Source organism: Cottoperca gobio, chromosome 12 (genome assembly GCF_900634415.1).
Source record: "Cottoperca gobio chromosome 12, fCotGob3.1, whole genome shotgun sequence".
Taxonomy (NCBI): domain Eukaryota; kingdom Metazoa; phylum Chordata; class Actinopteri; order Perciformes; family Bovichtidae; genus Cottoperca; species Cottoperca gobio.
Window position 1 is genome coordinate 17,651,336 of NC_041366.1, and position 21,789 is coordinate 17,673,124.

The following is a 21,789-nucleotide window of genomic DNA, read 5'->3' on the forward strand; positions in this document are numbered from 1 at the left end:
GTAAAAAGCTAAAGAGGACAGACAACTGAACTGACCGTGAGCAGCTTGGCACAGTAGGCCTGTCAGGCTTCGGTCAACTGGTCGAAAGCCTCCAGCTAACAAGGTAATGCTTTAAGGGAAAGGGGGGCTAAAGTGTGTGTGTGTGTGTGTGTGTGTGTGTGTGTAAGTAGTTGAAGGGTGCACCTTCGTGTGAGCTCAAAATAAGGATGAGGATTTGAACTGGGTCAATCTGTGTCCTTCTTAAGCGATTGGCAACAGCTTATTACAGTATGAACATACTAATCGATGCTCTCCTGATCACACACACACACACACACACACACACACACACACACACATACACACACACACGACCATGAATACACCTGGCAACTATCTTTTTTGTTGTTTAAATAATAGAGGCTGTTGTCGGCTTCTTTCTTCCAATCTCCTGCTTTTGGAACAGAACTGTAGAAATAACAATCTGCACTGAAATACAACATGGAGGAAGGAATCCTCCTCGACCGAGTGGACTGAAATTCCTCAGCTCTGTCAGAAAAACAAGAGGCCGCCTTTACAACACGAGACATTGCAAACGCTCTCGTCACTCAGACAAGAAAATCACTCCTCTAGAAGCCGCTGTTTTATAGCGTCCATTTCAGCGGCCTGTCTGGCCTGTAGTGAGCACCGAGGGGAAACTGGAAACTCTTTGAAAAGAGCCACCGCACTCAAAGAATGACTCAAGCTGCCGGTGAGAGCAGAGACAGATGAGCTTTTGTGCAACCACCTCTCAGTGGCTTTTATCGGAGCAGATAGCGGTGCTAGTGGAGCATGAATCAATTACTGAAACAACCATCAAAGCACTCAGAGATGCGATTCTTATCCAGGACTGCATTGTAATCCTTTAATTTATCATTGGATAATCTGCTGATTAGTTTCCTATTATTCCCTTAATTGTTTGGTCTATAAAATGTCCCAACAATAGTGAAACAAGCTTGTTTAAATGTCACCACAACTCAAGGTGGCATCTTTTAATGTCTTGTTCTTTCATACTAAACGGTCCACAAACATCAAATATATTCAATTTACGATGTTAGAATAAGAAAATGCACAAACATCCTCACATTTGAGAAGCTGGAACCAGCAAATGTGTCACGTCTTTGCTTAAATAAATGATTAAAACGATTATTTGATTATCAAAGCAGCTGATTCCTGAGAATCGACTAATAGTTGCTGCTCGGTCCAGAGTTTGTGGCGCCTTCAAACGTGTATTTAGCAAAGATTCAAACGCTTTAAGTTGTAATGAATCATTGTTTATTCTTTAATTGATTTAGTATGGACGGTTTAATATTGAGATGACTAATAGCAACTCAAGCTTATATTAAGATGTCTCTTTTGTGAGGTCAGATGTTAACAACAAGATTTACACCCAGTTATCATCTTAAAACTAGTGCAACAATAAAACCTCCCTTCATGAAGGTTATAATTGTACAAATGCCAATATTTCACTTAGACTTACAGGACATACTCACTTAGGCTGGGTGGGAAATACTCAAACCAAAAATGATAGTGTAATGGTAGAATAATTACATTGTGATACAGATACAGATCAATCATACTTTGGGGCCCTCGGGGCAAAATTAGGAGCTGGGTCCCTATTAAAGCTATTAACCCTGCGCCGCACTTAACAGCAGAATACTACATGGCCCCAGATGTGCCATCGAGTGCCATCGAGGAATAATGACGGTTTTAAAACAAAAAGGTTCGACACATGGAGCCTCTTCAAGATAAGCAGGACCCGCAGAAAGACCTTTCTCCGCTTTAGTGCTGCAGAAGAACTAGCACAAACGTGTTGACACACAGCAAGCTTGTAGCTTTTTGGAGCCCCTGGTGAAGTTACCCTTATGTAACTCAACCTTGGCTTTAAATGGACACAGACACAGAACATACATGTGACCACACTGTGGATTCATAGACAGGACTCCCAGTAGCTTTAATACAGGCACCATGTGGTTGACCAGTGGTGGAAGAAGCATTCAGATCCTTTACTTTAAAGTCGCACTGTGAAAATACTTCACTACAAGTAAAAGTGAAGTATTATCAGCTAAATGTACTTAAAGCTAGGGTGGGTAGTGTGTTTTAGGAAAGAAAAAGTGTTATATTTGTTGAAATACTCTTTAAATCCTGACAGCAATCAATAAATCAAATGCTCCGACAGCCACAGAGACGGGGATTTCTCTCTTTTTTGCAAACTTTGCAACTTTCTCCTAGATTTAGCGAGTTACTGTCATTGGAAGAGATTTGGCAACAGTAGGCTAGGTTTCAATTGGATCATTTCAATAATTTCTCCAATCTTTGCCACCCTAGTTTTAAAGTATTAATAGTTCAAGTACTCATAATGCAGATATATATGGTATTATTGGATTATTAACACGGATGCATTCATTCATTCAAAGTAATATTTGTGCAGTACTTGCAGTAAATGTACATATGTGGACAAATACACTGTCGTGGGTGTAGCTGCATGTTAATGGTGGAGTGAGTTTGAGTTCACATCGCGCTCTACTTTTAGAATAACTCTGAAAACAACCGCCGGTTCACAATCAGCTCCCCCGATGGAGCCGGCTCCTCCGTGGAGAATCACGGACGCACAAACATGCAATCTCCCTGGCATATTTGCGTCAATGTGCCTTTGTTCGGATAAATAACGGCCATCAGGAGGTTTCACAACAAGCCTCTGAAAAAAGGGAGAGAAGATGATTTTTCCCTCTCTGTCTTTCCACCCTTTTAATAGCATTTGTTTGAGTGCTGTCTGTTCCCGATGTGCTCAGTGAAAGTCATTTGTTTAGCCTCTGAGGACCATCAGCAGGCCAGCCAGTGCCTCTCCTCTCCAAATGCATTTGTTCCCACTCCAGAGATACAGCTCGGTCTCCACAGAGATCCTCGCAGAGCGGCTGCTGCTGCTAATGAGCACAGGAATCCCAGGAAGACATGAATAAAATCAAATAAAAAGCTTTTAGTGTTTGCTTACATGTTGATCTGATTGTCGTTTATTAAATCCTGTGCGTATGTTTTCTGCAACTGAATATTCTCTGAATCACGTACATGAACAAAAAGGAACAGTTCGACATTTGTGCCAAAAGTTAGATGAGAAAATCGATACCACTCGTGCTTGTAGCAGGAGTCAGTTAGCTTAGCTTAGCTTAGCACAAAGACTGGAAACAGGGGGGAACAGATAGCATGGCTAAGAAAATCCATCTGCCAGCATCTCTAAAGCTCACCTATCAAAACAGTGCATCTTGTTTGTTTATAGATTATATATTGTGCTAAAGTGCCTTTGACATCGCTGGTAGCTTTTTTTTTTCTCTCCACAGGAGCTGAATAAAAAAAGAAGATGAAAGTATTCTCAATCCTCTAAATTATTTACATCACGTCTTTGATCACATCGGCACATGTACTGACAAAAATAACCAGAAAGTAAAGGATGAAAATGAAAATCTCGATGTGGGAATAAGGCAGCACATCAGTGAAGCGGGCCAAGAAAAAGGCTGATGGGAGAAATACACTCTGTAAACTCTGTGGGAACAAACGCGTTGGGAAACGTCAAGTTTCTGAGGGAAGTAAACTCTGAGCATCCTGCGTGTTGGTGGTGCAACTCCAGCTGTTTCTGCATTTTGTTTTCCTGTTAATGTCACCATTTCCCTCCTCTGAACCAGCACTCGCCATCTTCACTCTCCATCTGCAGTCCTGACAATGGGGAGGAGTAATACATACTATACACGTTTCTGATGAAGCAGCGTGCAGGGAAGATGGCTCGTCAAACTACAGCATCCATTATGTTTTCTATGTCTTTTGACATTTTTGGAAAAATTTGGAACCTAAAGGTCTGTCATGCAGAAGACACACACAAGCGCCTGAACCTTACAAATTACTTTACAGAAGTTGTGGTGTTGAAAACAAAAAACACATGTGACTGGACCAACCCTTTCCAGTTAGTAAGTGCATTTTCACATCTCATTACACTTCATATGCATCCATCCATCCATCCATCCATCCATGTGAGACCGGAGAGGTCATAAAAGGGGACACTTCCATTTAAGTAAATGATGACTCAGAGCATCTGACATGTGAAACATAGATGACCAGATGTCGTTATCAAGCTCAAATAAAGTTAAAGGGTTGCTTTGATCTATGAAGTTATCACGAATAACAGCAGCCGGCTCTTTAGGGCAACTACTAAAGATTATTTTCTTAAGCGTCTGATTATTCTTGTGATTCATGGTTTAGTCTTATAGCACATAAAACATCAGAGAGCAGATCCTTCACATTATCGTAGGGCGCACAGTGCCATCATTTAATGTCTTGTTTTATCCCACTAACAGTCCAAAACCAGAGAATATAAAAGAAGACACAAAAAAAACAGGAAGTGATCTGTCCCAAAGTCATACTTAATCTACTTAGTTACTCTACTACCATAAAATGTGAATGACTGAATTAAATTGATATTATTGTATCACGCATATGACTGAGCCAGGACCAGAGTGCAGCGTACATACTTTCAAACAACAACAGCTGAAGCATCTTAAATGATCCAATAATTGAGTGTATGTGCGTGCGTGTATGCATGCATGTATGTATGTATGTATGTATGTATGTATGTATGTATGTGTATGTATGCATGTGTTTATGTATGTATGTGTATACGTGTGTGTGTGTGTGTGTGTGTGTTATGTATGTATGTATGTATGTATGTATGTATGTATGTGTATGTATGCATGTGTTTATGTATGTATGTGTATACGTGTGTGTGTGTGTGTGTGTGTGTATGCATGTATGTGTTTATGTATGTATGTGTTTATGTATGTATGTGTATACGTGTGTGTATGTATGTATGTGTATACGTGTGTGTGTATGTATGTATGTATGTATATATGTATGCATATATGTATGCATGTATGTATGTATGTATGTATGTATATATGCATGCATGCATGCATGCATGCATGCATGCATGTATGTATGTATGTATGTATGTATGTGTGTGTGTGTGTGTGTGTGTGTGTGTGTGTGTGTGTGTATGTATGTATGTATGTATGTATGTATGTATGTATGTATGTATGTATGTATGTATGTATGTGTGTGTGTGTGTATGTATGTATGTATGTATGTATGTGTGTCTATTTATGTATGTGTGTGTGTGTGTGTGTGTGTGTGTGGAACAACCAGCCCAACAACATTATCTTGGCTTTGTCTGTAGTTGACGGAGAGAAACCGTTTAACTGTCGACGTAACGCCATAACGCCTGAACAAGGGAGAATACTTTCCTTTAGCGTCACAGAGGAGGAGTGGCCCCTCACTGTCAAAACAGGATGCAGGCCACACCGTATCATGGCAGTGCATCAAACCAGAATCACACACACCCTTAACCTCCTTTTCTATTTGGGATACAGCTTGCTCAACATTTCTGGGGGGGAAGAAGAGTGACTGGACTGCGAGATAAACAACAAATACAATCGCTGCTAATCAATCGGCTCTTTCTTTCCTTCTCCTTCTTTCTTTGTGCATGTCGGTTTCTGTTGGCTCACATTATCTCGGCTCTTCCTGTCCGAGCACCTTCAACCAACCAACTCTCAACCAACCGCTCTCTTCCTGACTGCATCTCATTTACCAGCTGGAGCTGCCTTCCTGTTCCATGCCATTCGTCAAGTCACCTCAAAGTTTCTATCCATCCTGCTTCAGCACCACAGAGTGCTTCAGACTCTCAGATCTTTTTCAAACAACAATGTTTTTACTGTTTTTTAATGTTTTATAGCGATTAAATGGAGAAAATATTCTGCAGATGAATTGATAATGAAAATAACTAAGCGAGAGAAGACCCAAACAATTCATGCAAGTGTGTGCATCTTCCATTAATCATATAACGACCCCTCACACTCATCTGGTGACTCAAACGAGTACTTTTACTTTTGATACGTTGAGTACTTGATAACGCTTCTGTACTGTTACATAAGTAGGAGTTTGATGACTCGATCGGCAGCATTTTCTACTCATTTCAAGTCTTCCAGCTGCATACGTTCATCCGATCATCCTGCTTTAACCACCACCGCCCCTCCCTGCTGTAAACTGCATTAAGGCCCAGTCGATACCCTTTTCAAGTCCATCCCGTTTCCATCACACGGAACGACATTGCTCATCTTTAACAGATGAAAACAATGACTCAACTTGTAGGCGCATGCCAGGCATACCCCGGAAACACACCACGTGAGTTTGCAGGGCATGTGGGAGCTTGTGTCATCTCTGGAGGTGCGTGCGTGTGCATGCAAGTGTTTTTTAGAGCGACAGATAGGCAAGCTAATAATTACATATGGTTATTAGGACTGAAACGATTGTCTTCAATATCGAATCATCTGCCAATTGTTTTCATACATACAGGTTAGTTTGCTCGTCTTGGGAAACGGTTGCATTAAGTCTTCTGTGGCTCTGGAAGGAGGGACTTCTGAGAAAATAAGCCCTGAAGATGGCATCTGTAGCCGAGCTATAGAACTCACACCTGTGTTATCAACCGAGGCAGAGTTTGAAAGATGAGGGTATTCAAAAAGGTAGGGAGTTTCTAATAGAGTTGTAAAATAGGCGCAAAATAGCATAACAAATAAAAAAATCGCAATTTCTTAAAGCGAAACAACCAAGGGGATGTCTTCACACAGCCAACTGTCTAAAGCCCAAAGACAATCGGTTTATTATCACACAAGAAAGAAGCAAATCCTCACAATTGAGAAACTGGAACAAGATAACGTTGAATGGCTGAATTTATACGATGGATTTGATCCATTCATTATAAAGATAATTAGCACTTTTGCTTGAAGTGACACCGTTTAATTGTTGAGGAAATCATGAAGTCATTAAGGATATTTTTCACGTGTTGAAATGAAGTTGTGAAACAGTTTTGCTGTCGGTATTTAAACAACGTTCACATTAAAATAGTTTCAGGATGCACCTTAAAACCTGGTTTTACTTGTCTAAATTTCAACCTGTTGGAGCTTCTGGGCAGTCTATGAGTTAGGGAGCTATGTTGAAGGTTGGGGAATGGCCTGCAGCTATAGTTGGACCAGGAGAACGAGATCATTTGCTTGTTATTACAGATACAGATATCGGCGCAAAAAAAAAAAAAAGGTGGAGAATGCAAAGAGGGCGAATAATAAACTGAGACCAGACGGGAGCTCTCACAGCGAGGAGCTGAAGCAGAAGGCCGGGACTGGATGGTTTTATGTCCCGTGACAACAGTGTCGGATCAGAGTCAATGAGTTTACATTATGGGACACTGAGTCCGGGCACTTTGTAAATTTGGCTAAACAAACACTATGATGATTTCTGTCCCTGCGCACAACAAGCACAGGCATATAGATACTGTGAGCAGATGGCAGGAGCGTTATCTGGCAGAGCAGGTTCACATGCAGGAGGGAGGCATGTGTGGTCTGAAGTCTAATTTAAAATTCTCCACAGTTTTTGTGCGAGGCAACATATAAAAACTATAAAACAATTTTCCATTTTTCAAAAAGGATCATAAAACTGTTTTTGGGATATTGTGGAAGCAATAAAGTCTGTCATTTTCCACAAGCCCACATATTGCTGGTTATGTTATGAACTATTTAAGACAACATTTGGGAGAACCCATCGTGCTCGTTCCTTTGCATTTCACTGGGAAGAGGAAGCTGCGTCTTCCCTCAGCTTTAAAGGGACTTTGAGCTGATTGTTTGCCGTCTGGCCCACAATTTTACTGTTTTGCTTCAGTCTCACTGCTCTCATAATATCGCTTTTAGAGAACGCTCAGCAGAAGACAGATATAGTTTGAGACTAGCTGGTGAACATAGTGGAGCCTTTAGCAGCTAAAGAGACGGATATTTCTCTCAGGACTTGGAGACCAAGAACAGCTAAAAGAGAGAAATAATAACTCCAAATGAATGATAGCGTTGCCCTGGAGCGGCTGGATGCATAGTCAGGTTTAAATATGCAGGCACCGCTATGGACTCCTGGATTCTTCCATCTTGTGACGCCAATCCAAAAAACGTTACTGTAGGTTTAAATTTCTTCGTTTTGGTATTCGCAATGTTGACCAAATAAGTGCAAACAAAACCAACAGAGATCGAAATTAATTTTAATTTCAGTTTGACTTCAAACGCTTCGGTGTCTCTGTTGTCTGAGGAGAGGAGAGAGAATAGGGAGGACCATCAGTCTTCATTAAGCATGCTCCGGCCGTGAGCTATAAAGGTAACAGCCTCTGATGGATGACACCTTTAAGTTTCCATTAAAAAAGGTAAGCATGGCTCATAAGCAGCTTTTGATTCACACTTGTGCCGCATGCAAGACAAAGACAAAGGCTTCTCGTTCCAGTCTGCAGGACTCCACACAGCAAACGCCGTTATTTGCATTTCCCGCCTTTGTGACTGCGGCCTCTTTTTTATGAGAATCAAATAAATCAAGGACAGGCAGTTTAGCGCCGATGACCTAGAGAAACCTGAGCAGTGCTAATATGTTTGAAATGCTCAAAGCACTTTACCTGTTATTAACTAAAGTGCTCTGTTTGTAGAGCTAGCGGAGGTCCGAAGGGGGCTGCTCTTCGGAGACCACCCCAGGAGGCCGGTGTTCCCATCAGGCTTGGACTTGCTGAGACAGTGTTGGGTTGAAAAAGACTCCCCAGACGTCACCAAAGAACAGCGACCACTCTGTTTTCTGACCATGTGTACTGTAGAGCTGAAACTATTATTCATTGATCAATTAGTCGATCCATCATTCTCATCATTTAGTCTATGAAAGCAGTGCAAAACGGACATTATAATCTCAAAATGTATTCAAATTGCTTGTTATTCAGATACGATATTCAGTTTACCGTCATATACGACAAAGAACATTAACAAATCTTCACATTTGAGGCATTTTTAGCGCGTGAATGTTTGCCATTTTTGCTTGAACAATTACTAAAAAAACTATTAATTACAAAATAGATGCCAATTGATCTACTGAAGAGGAGAACATAACGGGATCTAATCGAGGCGATTGAGTGCAGATGGAGGTAAACTAGTTCCTCCCCTCCTCCATCCGCCTCCCTGCTCTGCCGCCTCTCCTCTCCCTCGAGTTGAAGGTTAATGATGAAGGGATACCGCAGAAGAATACAGATCAGGGAGACAGGGATGGATGCGGAAAGAGTGCTAAACCATCCTGGAGCAGCTGTGGTGAGAGATTATGAGCACATTTTAACTACTAACCAACCATAAAAGGATAAGATTGATGATATTCAAAACTATTCCTGTTGTCCGTAAACTCCCCCACAAAAAAAAAAAACTGATCAAACGACCATATATGAGCCCGATCTACATCTTCCACCTCTGTAGTTTGACTCAATCCCACATACAACGTCCTGCTGCCCCAAATACTCACTAGAGCACCAAATGTGGATTAATACGCTGGTGAAAATAGTCCCCAACAAACTATTCCCTTCCGTTTGAGTAACGTCATTTGTGACCCGTTTTTAAAGATTTATGTCTTCAAAAGTCAGAAACAGTATAAAAAATGGACTCTTCTTTGCATCTTTTTATGGCTTTTGTTGACAAAAAAGAAAAAGTAGAATGTTGCTAACTTTATTCTTTAAAAGTCGCACACAACACTGAAAAAATAAACATGTTTTAAACATCCTAAGCCAATTAAAAGCCAATCATTAAGCTCCTTATATCCGTGTGGAAGCAGAAAGGAAAGACTTAGCCACATTCCTCGTGGTGTTAAGACACTGACCTGGAAAATACCTGGGCAGAACTCCAACACTTCAACCAGCAACAACAGAAAAACTAAGCCCGACTCAGTTGTAAGCCATTAATATCTACTGCCTCTGTCCCTAAATTTATACAAGTATGGTCACTGTAATGTAAAACCATTTTTTAAATATGGCAGGTTGTGCCAATGACTGGTCTCGAAATGCAGCAGAGCATTCGATGTAGCTCCAATAAAAATTGATCTTGCAGAGCAGAAGCATGCTATGCATACACCATTAATGCTGATCAACAACCTACAAGGCTGAGCGCAGTGTGTACATGTGTGTGTGTACTCACTCCCTCCGCATACTTACAAAGCCTTGCATCATTCAATAGGTGTGCGCCTAGTCATTGATTCTTCATAAAATTGCAGATGAGAGCGAGAGGCGGCAGTAATCAGTGTGTACACAAAAGGCCTGAGGCTTCATGTAAACATCAGTGTGTGTGTGTGTGTGTGTGTGTGTGTGTGTGTTTGCATGTGAGATAAACCAATTGTGCTTCGATATGCTTAGCTCAAGTTTAATTTAATAGAGTATGCTAAATTAAGCAGTAAACACGTACTGCACCATCCTATCAGATTAAACTGAAGCAGTGAAAATCAATATTTGTATAATATTTTAAAAAGGAGTCTCTTTTCATACATAGCTATACATTATGTAGTAACACATATTTAGCGACTAGCTGGTGAACATAGTGAAACATTGAGCAGCTAAAAGGCTCAAAGAGACATCTCCCCTCCAAACTTCTCAGATAGCTTCATTTAAATAACTGATCGAAGCCCAAAGTTGTTAAACTCTCCAATATTTGGCAAAACAAAAGACCAAAGATGAGAGAAAAGTCCAAAAAATAAATACAAATTTGTGCATCAGAACTCCTATGTTGGGAACCACTGGACTAAACAAGCCAACTGTATATAAAAGGAGATAGAACTAGCTCCACTAGCAGCTACAACACTTCAATGCTGCACAATGATGCGTCAGTATTAACAATAGAATCATATATATCACAGGGGACATTTTACTGCAGAATGACTACTTTAAGTGCATTTTGCTGATATTACTTTTACTTAAGTACAGTTTGGATTGGAGCACTTTTAGTGTGTGGTATTTATATTTTTTTACTTAAGAATGCGAGTACTTCTAACACTGGTCTTAGGACACTGCACGTCCCGGGATGTTTCGCCGAGTCAGAACGTCCATTTCAGGGCCGAGCCGGCAAAGTTTTGTCTGGACTCATTCCAGTGATGACTGATCCGCACCAGAGAGAGATTTCATTGTGTGGTGACAGTTTGCCGCGCTGCCAGCAGAGCACAACTAAAGGTCTGAGCACGGAAAGGAGCCAGGGATGCCTCTGGAAACTACAGACACACAACACTTGGTGGACTAAGAATCCACAGACTGCAGTGACAACAGAGGTTCAGCCCTCGGTCTATGAAGCAACAGGCCCGTGACAGACTTGAGGACTGAGTCTCAAATTCTGCACTTCAGTGTACAAAATGACAGTAATGTCGATGTAAACTCAGTTATAACCATTTGGGGGGGGGGGGCAGAAAATTGGTAGGGTTGTGCAAACAATCACACACACACACACACACACACACACACACACACACTCTCTCTCTCCCTCTCTGACACACATAAATCTCTCTCAGGCAGAAAATGCATGCTTTTAGTTTTGGAACTACAGTTCCCATAATTTGGGGGTTTTGGGGGCTGTAAACAGGAACTATGATGTTGCCATGAAGATAGTGAGTTAGCTGTGGAATACGACTCCTTCTCATCTCTTCTACTCAACAAGAGAGTGGAAACGTCTCTACCTCACAGTTTGGAAACCTATGTTTTAGATGAATATATGATGGTAGAACAACTAAATATCATGTTCCCATTACTGAGCAAGCAAGCTATCAACGCTTTAACTTTACAGCAATAAGCTACAAGTCATTTTCAAGCAAAAATGCCCAAACATGTACAGGTTGGGGTTTCAAATGTGAATCTTTGATGGTTTTCTACACTCTTCAATGATTGGTTGGACACAACAAGCAAACTGAATATGCCATCATGGGCTTTTAAGACTATTTTCTGACCAATCAATCAATAAAAATGAGAACAGGCGTCAGTTTGAGTCCACTTCTGTAGTTCATGGCTGAGCAGGGAAATTAAGAAGAAGAAGAAAGAGGAGGGGGTGGGGGGTTCTCATTTCCCTATAGACAACAAACGCTGAATACTACTAACAGCATTGATGTTTAATGACCTTTGACCTGCAGATGGAAGCACATTAACATGAGTTCAGGCCTCTAAAGAGTGAAACGGTATGAACTTGACCTCCTGCAGAGGGCAAGCAGCTCAACTGAGTCCTAATAACCAGGTAACACAGGTAACACACATATTACAGCACATGTTTTCCCACCATATATAGAAACCAACCTTACTTGGTAAATGTAATGGTGTACATTAGTTTACGGTACATCTTTGATTTCCCCCCCCTCTCTATTTTTAAGTTGTTTTGACGAAGCTGGTGCAGATAACCATGCTCAGTGCACGCACAAACACAGCAGTCTATACTTTAACATGTAACTAAAGCCTATACTTCAGCTCAAACATATACTACCCCAGTGCACTGGTGCGCACCAGCAGAGACCACGTCATGTTTACGACGAACCCTTCAGTGTCCAAGAGGCAGCCTATTTATCGAGGCTAGAGATGAAGCAACTTCTGACATCGTGTTTGACCTTTTAGTGTCACAATAAAGTAAAATGAATAAGAAGTTAGGCCTCTTATACAACCACAATACTGGAATTGTGTCAAAATGAGAACATCCAGTCAGACTTATTATGAAAAACTTGGGATGTTAATGTCGGTCAAACCACCACTTTGGTCCAGATTGAAATATCTCAACAACTATATCATGGATTGCCATTAAATTGTGTAAAGCCAGGGTGTTCAACGGGGGGTCCGGGACCCCTAGGGAATCCTCAGAGTTATTGCAGGGGGCCGCCAAATGTTTTGAAAGTTGTTTTCAAAATGTCCGAGAATACACAATACAGTGAAATGTATTCAACATATTAGCAAAGAAAAATCCCCCTTTTTATTAAAAAACAAACAACTCATGTAATTATATACCCGTGAACCCTCGTGCAACCAGCTGTTTAGTAATATAATCAGTCATTTAGCTAGCTAACGTGCTAACTGACTCTGGGCAGTCTCTGCATGCTCGATAAAAAGGTTTGTTTTTGTTATTGTAGGACACGTTTAATCCTTGGCCTGGAAAACGTTGAAGACCCCTGGTGTAAAGCATTCACGACCCCAGTGGATGAATCCTATTGGCTTTGGTGATCCCCTGACTTCTCCTCTGGTGCCACCATGAGATTTACACGTGTGGTTTGGACTGAAATATCTGAACAACTGTTGGAAGATTAGACGTTCATGTTCACAAGGCTTACCCATCATTCCCAGCTGAACTTGGCGTTTAGTGCAAATGTTAGCTTATACGCTACACTAAGAGGGTGAACATGGTCAACATAATACCCATTTAACATTAGTATAAAGCCTCTAGTGTTGCTGTGGACTCTTCTCGTTTCACATAAGGCAGTGAATGCACCAGGAACCATTTTCTCACTTCTCTAATTATGACAGCTTCTGGTTAAAGAATAGGTCCTATACTCAACTGTTGCTAAGACTAAAGTTATAGTCGTGGGTTTATTTCTTATGTTTGCCTCATTGATTTTGGATTTTATTTTCCTGTAATAATGTAGAAGAGAATCTTTGTCGTTTCAGCACACAGGATATATTTCTGCTTTCTTACCCCGAGTGCAAACTAAATTAGACAAAAAGGTTTTCATGTTCTCAGCTGCTTCTCTGCATGAAACTCAACTGCAAAATGACTTCGCACCAGAGGAGCTCGTCTTCCTCTGCGAGTTCAAAAAGAGATAATGGAGGATGTTGAATTGGTCTCAATAAGAAGTGGTCTGTGCTTTGTTTAGTGAATATACAGTCTGATGTGGAACTAGGTCTCATGTTTTATTGGCTAAAAATACTTCAGTGCATGTCCCTTTAAAATTGATTGCATATATATATATATATATATATATATATATATTTGAAACAGCTGATTTTAATCTAATTGTACGCATTAATCAGTAAAAGGTCTTTAATTGAATGTGCAAGAGCTGTGACTTTCTTAATTTCAGATAGAAATTCAATGGAATGTTTTAGGCAATTAAATTACTGATAGGAAGCATAGCAACAATTAATGACCAGTTATGAAGAAATAATTACTAAAACCATAGTTTGCATTTTTTCCCTGTGATTTCCAGGTTTTATCTTAGGTTCATGTTAACAAGCTGAAACAAACAGAATAATTTAGTGCTGCTTCTAAAGATTATTTTCGTTATTGATTAATGTAAAGATTATATTCTCCATTAAACATGAGAGCCTAAGGTGATATCTTTAAACATCTATTTTTTTTTTCATCCGACCAACACTCAAAACCCAAAAACATTCAGTTTACTCGAATGTAAAACAAGGAAAAGCAGGACATTCTCACATTTGAGAAGCTGGAACCATCAAATTATTCGCATTTTTGCTTAAACCATTAACTGCTTGTCCAAATAGTCGAATCATTTCAGCTCTAGACACTTTTATTATTGTTTGATATTAAATTGCCTTCAGCCTAGAGAGTATTTGGAGCAGCAGCACACTTCAGTTATTTCTTCGCTGCTGGTAGTCCACCTCGCAGCTCAATAATAATCACCACCAACTATGATATTGGCAACAACCGGGGGAATAAAGTAGCCCTCAAGTCTGAACTCGAAAAGCTGCAGTATTTGCTCTTGTGATAAAAAATGGCTTCCTTTATCTTTGCGCTGATTAGCAGTGAGGGTTTGTTGTGGAGTACGAGGGTTCCACAGCAAATGTGTGCCAATTCATTTCCTCAAGGTCTGCTGCAAGAAAACCTCCCTCCTCTGGTACAGCCCACACGTGGGGAGATTACATCTTTTATTTATCACTTCTTGGCTCTATTTTTCCAGCAAATTCCAGACTGGGGTGCAATCAGCCAAGAAAGAAACCCTCCCTCTGTGTGTGTGTGTGTGTGTGTGTGTGTGTGTGTGTGTGTGTGTGTGTTACAGTTATTCCTCTTTGTAAGCATACTGATCGAGCCTCCCTCACTCTCTGAAACAACAACCCCGATTCTGTTTCTTCCCGACCAAAACATTTCCCAATATCTGGCCATATATATTTTGGCAGGGCAGAGGCTGGGGTGTGTGTGTGTGTGTGTGTGTGTGTGTGTGTGTGTGTGTGTGTGTGTGTGTGTGTGTGTGTATTCCCTGTGGCCCTTCACAAAGCCCACATGCATTTAAAAGTGGGGGGAAGAGGGACGTGTCATGCAGCAACTCAAGTGTTCAGATTGCATTACAATTCAAATTAACCATGCAGAGTAATGGGATTACAGCCCTCAACGCTCTCTGAGAAGGTGTCCCGAGTCTGGTGGACTCACAGGTGACAGAAACAATCAAAGACTTCAAGCTGACCATGTAATGATAAAGGCTGCGGACTGAAAACTATCCCTTCCCACGTCTGCTGCAGCCAAAGAGCTCTCTGTTGTAGATTACAGATACACACAAAGACACAAACCCGAACCAATTGGCTGCAAACTGGTGTGAATCATAGCCCATTTAAAAGAATCGTTGTGCTCAATACGCTTCCTCCTTTCCAAATCTCTTCTACTTAACAAGGGAGTGAAAAGATGCTTTTGTTTGCCTTCCTTTTGGAGGCGACAGGAAGCTTGAAAGACACAAATGAACATGAAAATAGGAACAAAGTGCCAAACTCACAATAGGAATGCTGGGCATTTGATATGTGTGCTGGCCGGGTAATTAAAATCTCAAAAGGAGGGCTTAAGCACATAAAAATAGTACGAAAAACACAACTAAATGACACACAATCAAATGTTAGTGAGACATTGATTTGATTTGTTGGTGGAGTAATGTTGTCATGCACATGCAGCTGTCAGTTCAGCACACAGGTGTCTGTTCCTGTTTCACTCAGAAAGAAATCTCCTTTCAGTGGGTTTTAAACACGCTGACATACGGTAACTGGCCTATTCTCATTCTTGGCATTTGGAAAGAGGGCACATTTACTTATGTAATGTTTATTCTGCAGCATTCCAGTAACAACCGGAGAAACACACCATCTATATATATTATATATATATATATATATATATATATATATATATATATATATATATATATATATATATATATATATATATATATAACTATGATTATGCGAAACTGCATATTTGACTGCTTTCCAACTCAGTACTTCACATTTATTAGCTGCACAATACGTCTGCTGATCAAACAAATATGTAGGCTGACAAAGGCACAACGTGCATAAACAAGCATCTGAAGTGGGCCACACACAGAACAACTCATTCAAATGTAATGTGTCAGTTGACACCCAACCACACTGAGCACTTCCCTTATTACTCAATACTTTTATGTAATCATTTAGAAGATTTATTTTTTTAAAAACAAGGTCAAACGCTGTTTCTGAAGAACCTAACGTGAGACATCTAGCCAGAAATTGTGATATTAAATACAATAAAAACAGCTTTAAAGCCTCCAAATGCTTCTTTAAATCACAACAGCCCAATAAATTCGCTATATTGTGAAGATTAAGACTCTATAAAGCACTTTTTGGTGATTTCGATGCTATGGTAGCCTGCCAGTGTCATGATTTGACCCCAAACCAATGTCAAAAATCTTACTTTTGTGTCACAAATTGACACATTAGCCTAATTTATTAACACCACTAGATAAATAAAATAAAAAACAGCAGCAGCAGACAAGATATTGTATTTAATCTAAGTTTCTCAATGAAGTCTGGTGGTGTTAAGATGTGAAAATGTGGGAGATTCCTCTTTTGTTAAAGCCACAGCTTGATTTCCAACGCAATTAGGAGGATTTTGAAGGCTTTGTACCCTACATTTCACATTCAACCTGGCCCCAAGCAAAACAGGATTTAAATGCCCCAGTCACACATTCCCATTCATGCACACAGCACATTTAAAGCCCCATTGTCGCTTCACCCTTTGTTGTCAAACCCGTCACTTTATCTCGGCTACTTCTCTCCATATTCACACATTTAATCATTAATATAGGTCGTGTTGTTTTCTGGGAGAGTCATTGTAATACGGGTTTATATATTTGTACCCGGTTATGCCCGGTCCCATCACATCACTCACCGACTTGCAGTACGTTGTCCACGCAGCCGCTCTCCAGCAGAGCGATGCCCCGTCGGAAAGGCAGCCGCGTTTCGTCGCAGCTCTCCCCGCTACTTCCGACCTCTTCCCCGCCGGTGTTGAACGACGAGTACATGCAGATCTCCCGTTCGCTCCTCGGGAAAGACCAGTAAACGATCCGTCTCTGAACGGGCTCCGGGATCCTCTCGAAACGCTCCTCTACCCTTTGAAACGGCCACTTCTCCGCGACTTTCCTCGCCGCGATGTCCAGGAGGGTCTCCGGGTTCTGGGTTTTGCCCAATTCGCCCTGAGTAGCACCGGATCCACCACACGGTACCCCCGCAGCCCGCTGGCCTTGCCTACATGCTGCATTGTATCCCGGTCTACAGCAGAGCCGCTTGGCTGGGGGCTGCTGTACGCGCTCCGCCATGATAGCTCCGCTTTAACGGCGACGGAGGAAGTCAACGCACCATATGAACGGTATGGGGAAGGGAAGAGGTTACCCACGGCTTGGTTGTTGCCCGTGTATGGCCAAATCATCCTTTTATGGAAACATGGGGGCAGGGCTTCTCCGAGCTTGTCAAACCCCTTTGTTGACAAATTAAGAGAAGGCGGGGTCTGCTCGGTTAGCTCCGTGCTAAAAAAGAAGGACCGGATGGAGGAATTCCCGCACGGCCGTTAATCCTTTGTGAGGTTTGAGACCAGAAAAGCGTTAAAACGAGGGTAAAAGCGACCGTGTCCGGTCCCGGGCTGTGGGTTGTAACCGGTTAGCAGATATTACAGACGGAAGAGCCGAGGCGGGCTGCTTTGTCTGCTGCTGGTGAGCTACAAAAGCCGGACTGAACGATGCCTGTGGGGCGGTGATCGGGCCTGTCAACACTGGAGCCTCGTGGTTTTGGGGGAGGGGGCAGTGAACGCAGCACCGCCCTCCGTGTGACGTTTAAATGTCCAGTGGAATGTGGGTCCGTTTAAAGACAACACGACTCATAATGTGAAATATAGTAATGGATGGAAGAAGCGCTTATATTTCTACTTCTTAAAACATATCTTTTTACCTGAGCATTTTCTTAATCTTAATCCACTACATATATACAAATATTATATATTATATATATATATATTAATATTATATCTACCCTCTTTTACTCTTTGCGATGTTTATTGTATTTTCAATGTATTGTTGCTCATTGTATTGTTGTATATCCATTGTATTGTTAAGCACCTAGTATTGCAACTTTGCAGGAAAGGCGCTATATAAATAAAGTTTAAAATTTAAAAACTCCTATATTCAAGATTTCACTTAAGTAAAAAATATTATTATTATTATTATTATTATTATTATTATTATTATTATTAACAGCCAAATATACTTGGAAGTATCAAAAGTACTCATTCGGCAGTAAAATGTTCCCTGTCCAAGAGGGTATTTTTTAAATAACATAACAAAACAACATTTGATTATCGAAGAAGTTATGAGTTATATACTCAGGTAGTTTAATCTATAGTAATGCATTATATTAATTATGTGTATTGTATGTAAGATTTTTTAATTTTTAAATCTGTAATCCGAGTACTCACTATACGTGTTACAATTAGTCTCTCTGAATTGTAGTAGTGAATAGTAGCAGAAAATTTAAATAGTAAAGTACCTTGTAATTGTACGGTAAGTACAGTTATTGTGTCAGTGTAAGTTTAGTCACAGATAATACAATACAATACAAAATATCTATAAAGAGCTTGCAATTGTGTCTTTGATCCTGATTACTTCTACATGAGCGTGCTCAGCCCGGGTCAACTGGACGGGGTTCACTGTGGATGATGGCCATGTTGTTGTTGCCCTTGGGGCCCAACTGCTGCATTTCTGTTTTATCAGCTGGTTAATTGCATTCACTTGGAGTCCCAGGTGTAAAGTAGTCCCTGAATAGACGGCTACAATTGGAACAACGGGTTCAGCATGAAAACATTTTTGCACTCGTTGAACTGCTGTGTGTGTGACACAAAGCAGTTCTTTGCTCTCTGACAGGTAATTAATTGTTTAACATGTTGAGCTTTATGTAAACCAATTGTGAAACTAGTGTCACTATGACTTAAACATTATAGTTCTACATTTTAAGAAATACTTACTCTGGTGGAGTTAGAAGAGAAGATCTATAACACACTCATGAGAGTCTGTGGCATCAATCTTCTCGTCTGACGCTTCACCAGAAAGTGAAAAAGTATTTCCTAAAATATCATACCATTTAAATATAAAATGCTGATATGTTTGCATGCTTTATGTTATTTTGTTATCTGACAAACTGTCGTGTTATTTTACTTCCACATGTGTCCGAAAGCATGTTCTGTATGTTATTTAAAAAGGAAAAACTATTTTGTTAAATTCTTTGAAAACTAAACTACAACGACGTGATCGATTCTCAAATTTCTTAAATAAATATATATTGTAACTCACTTAAGACTGAAAATATAATCACAGGCCATCTATGACGTTTCACCTTATAAAGTCGATATGGATACAGCTTTAGTTACTTCACAGGGGTTCCTTATCAGCATTAAAAGTACTTCTACTTTTGATACTTTAAGTACATTTAGCTGATAATACTACTTGTATTTAAGTATTTTTTACAATGTTGGACTTGGTCCAGTCGTGCTGTTTGGTAAGTAAAGGATCTGAATACTTCTTCCTCACCTGCTTTAACATTCACGTCGTGTTTATGATCACCTGACAAATGTAACGACAATATTCAGTCTCCTTTTAGCTCTGGTTTGATCTCCACAAACGTCACACCTGCTGGTCCCGAACTGTGTGTTTCCTGTGTGGTGCGGCTGGAAACCAGGTTGATGAGCGACGTGAGACTGAATCATAAAGTAAATTAGGCTAAAGTGGCTAAAAAGCTGGGTGACGATTCTCTGTGGGTTCTTTCACATTACATGCAGTAGTTTTGATTTAGTGTTAATATGAGAGATATTGATTAATAGAGCTTTAAGAAAAGAGGAGCTAATCTGGTCTCACTGGTGTCTCGTAGCCTGAGGGGAAGCTACATTGAAAAATGTGACGTAGACGGTTAGAAGTGAAATGCAGTTTGGACAGTGAGCATGGTGTGATTTGGTTCAATAGAGAAATGACTGTGAGGGGGAATGATGCAGGGGGTCTAGAGCCTGACAGGGGCCCAAAACCATGCATGAAGCACACAGGAAGTAGTTATCATGCAGTACCTGTCAGTGTTTAGCTATTATGTATGTACATATATATATATATGATGTTTTTGGATTGATATTGCTGCTGCGCTTATGTGTTTGTTGCATTTTTACTGCTGTATATGTTTGAAGTTGTGCTAACTTTGACTCCTTTATATTCTGTTGAGTAGTTCAATCTACAGAAATGCATCATATTCTATAAGATCCTCACGTGTGTAGTGTTGCTGTCCTGTAAGAACCACGTATCTCTAAAAGAAATACCTTTCATGAGGTCAGAAGAACTGCCCTGTTTTCAGCTTTGTGACGATGCAGTCTCCAGCTGAACCAAGAGGCTTTTTAAATAGTTTATTTAGCTTAAGTAGGAACTCTTCCTCCTTCAGTTTATCACACACATTCAAAATCAACACATGTGGAGATGCATGGTTTTAACCGGACAGGAAGGATATTAAAAAACTATAATTTTAGGAGTACTAAAGCTGTCAGATAAATGTAGTGAAGTAAAAAGTAAGATGTAGAGGTTTAAAGTTGCATACAATGGAAATACGGGAAGTACTTCAAACGTGTACTTAAGTACAGTACTTGAGTAAATGTACTTTGGCGTAATCTTTATTTCTTCTAACATCCCTTCCACAATAATACTTTGTTTATCTGTAACAGTAACACTTTGAGTATGTGTTGTTTTGTCGTTAGATTTCTCCTTTTGATCAGCACCGGGGGAACATTTCACTCATGATTTTAAACAGTTTTATTCATGCACAAACAATCTGTCACTATAATGAGTTTATCTGTCTTCTTTCCTGCCATGGTTTTTCCCAGTTACAGTACCACCTGCTGCTCCTGCAGGACAGAGTTATCAGCAGACTCATTTCAGCATACTTGCTCCATGCTGTGTAAATGATTTAGGCCCCCTGGTTGAAAATCTTTACTATTGTCTCAATTTACCCTGCAGACAGCGCAGTAGAGGCGCAGTAATGATTGAGCCTATTCACTCAGCATGGTGGGAACAGTAGGTGGGCTGAGGGAGGAAGACAGCAATACAGGCACACATGACATGGCACACTGTCTTGAATAAAATATTCACCTTCTGGTTTATATTCACATTTCAGGTATTTCTCTTTCATTGTACAACGTTTACATTCAGACGCTCTGTTAATAAGGTTCTTATCTCTGCTTATCTTCACTTCAATCAAGACTGCTCATTTATTATACCGTGCTGCTGGCTCTTCATTGTTTTAGTCCGCTGGTCCAGCACTTTGGTCCAGACTGAAATATTTCAACAACTATTGGACGGATTGCCTTTACATTTCGTGCAGACATTCATGGTCCTCAGAGGATGATTCGCTGACTCTAGCGCCACCCTGAGGTAAACGTGTGGTTACTATTGAAACGTCTCAACAACAGCTGGATGCTGACATCATCTAATCATTTAGGTGGTTCTCTGACTCTTCTTCTTGCACAATCATCACATTTTCCATTTGTCCAGCACTTAAATACCTGTAAATATACTGAGTATTACTGTTACTAATAGTAGTGTGTACTAATATCCTACTATTTTCTATTATGAGCATTG

General features: G+C 40.4%; 1 protein-coding gene across 1 annotated transcript in view; it reads right to left on the bottom strand.

Annotated features, from left to right (window-relative positions):
- Nucleotides 1–17,913, bottom strand: part of zswim6 (zinc finger, SWIM-type containing 6) — a 39,146-nt gene extending 21,233 nt beyond the window's left edge. The window contains exon 1 of the mRNA XM_029444687.1: nucleotides 17,028–17,913. Within this exon, the coding sequence (XP_029300547.1) occupies nucleotides 17,028–17,454 (427 nt within the window). The 5' untranslated portion in view covers nucleotides 17,455–17,913. The remainder of the gene's footprint in view (nucleotides 1–17,027) is intronic.
- Between the last annotated feature and the right edge of the window lie 3,876 nt (nucleotides 17,914–21,789).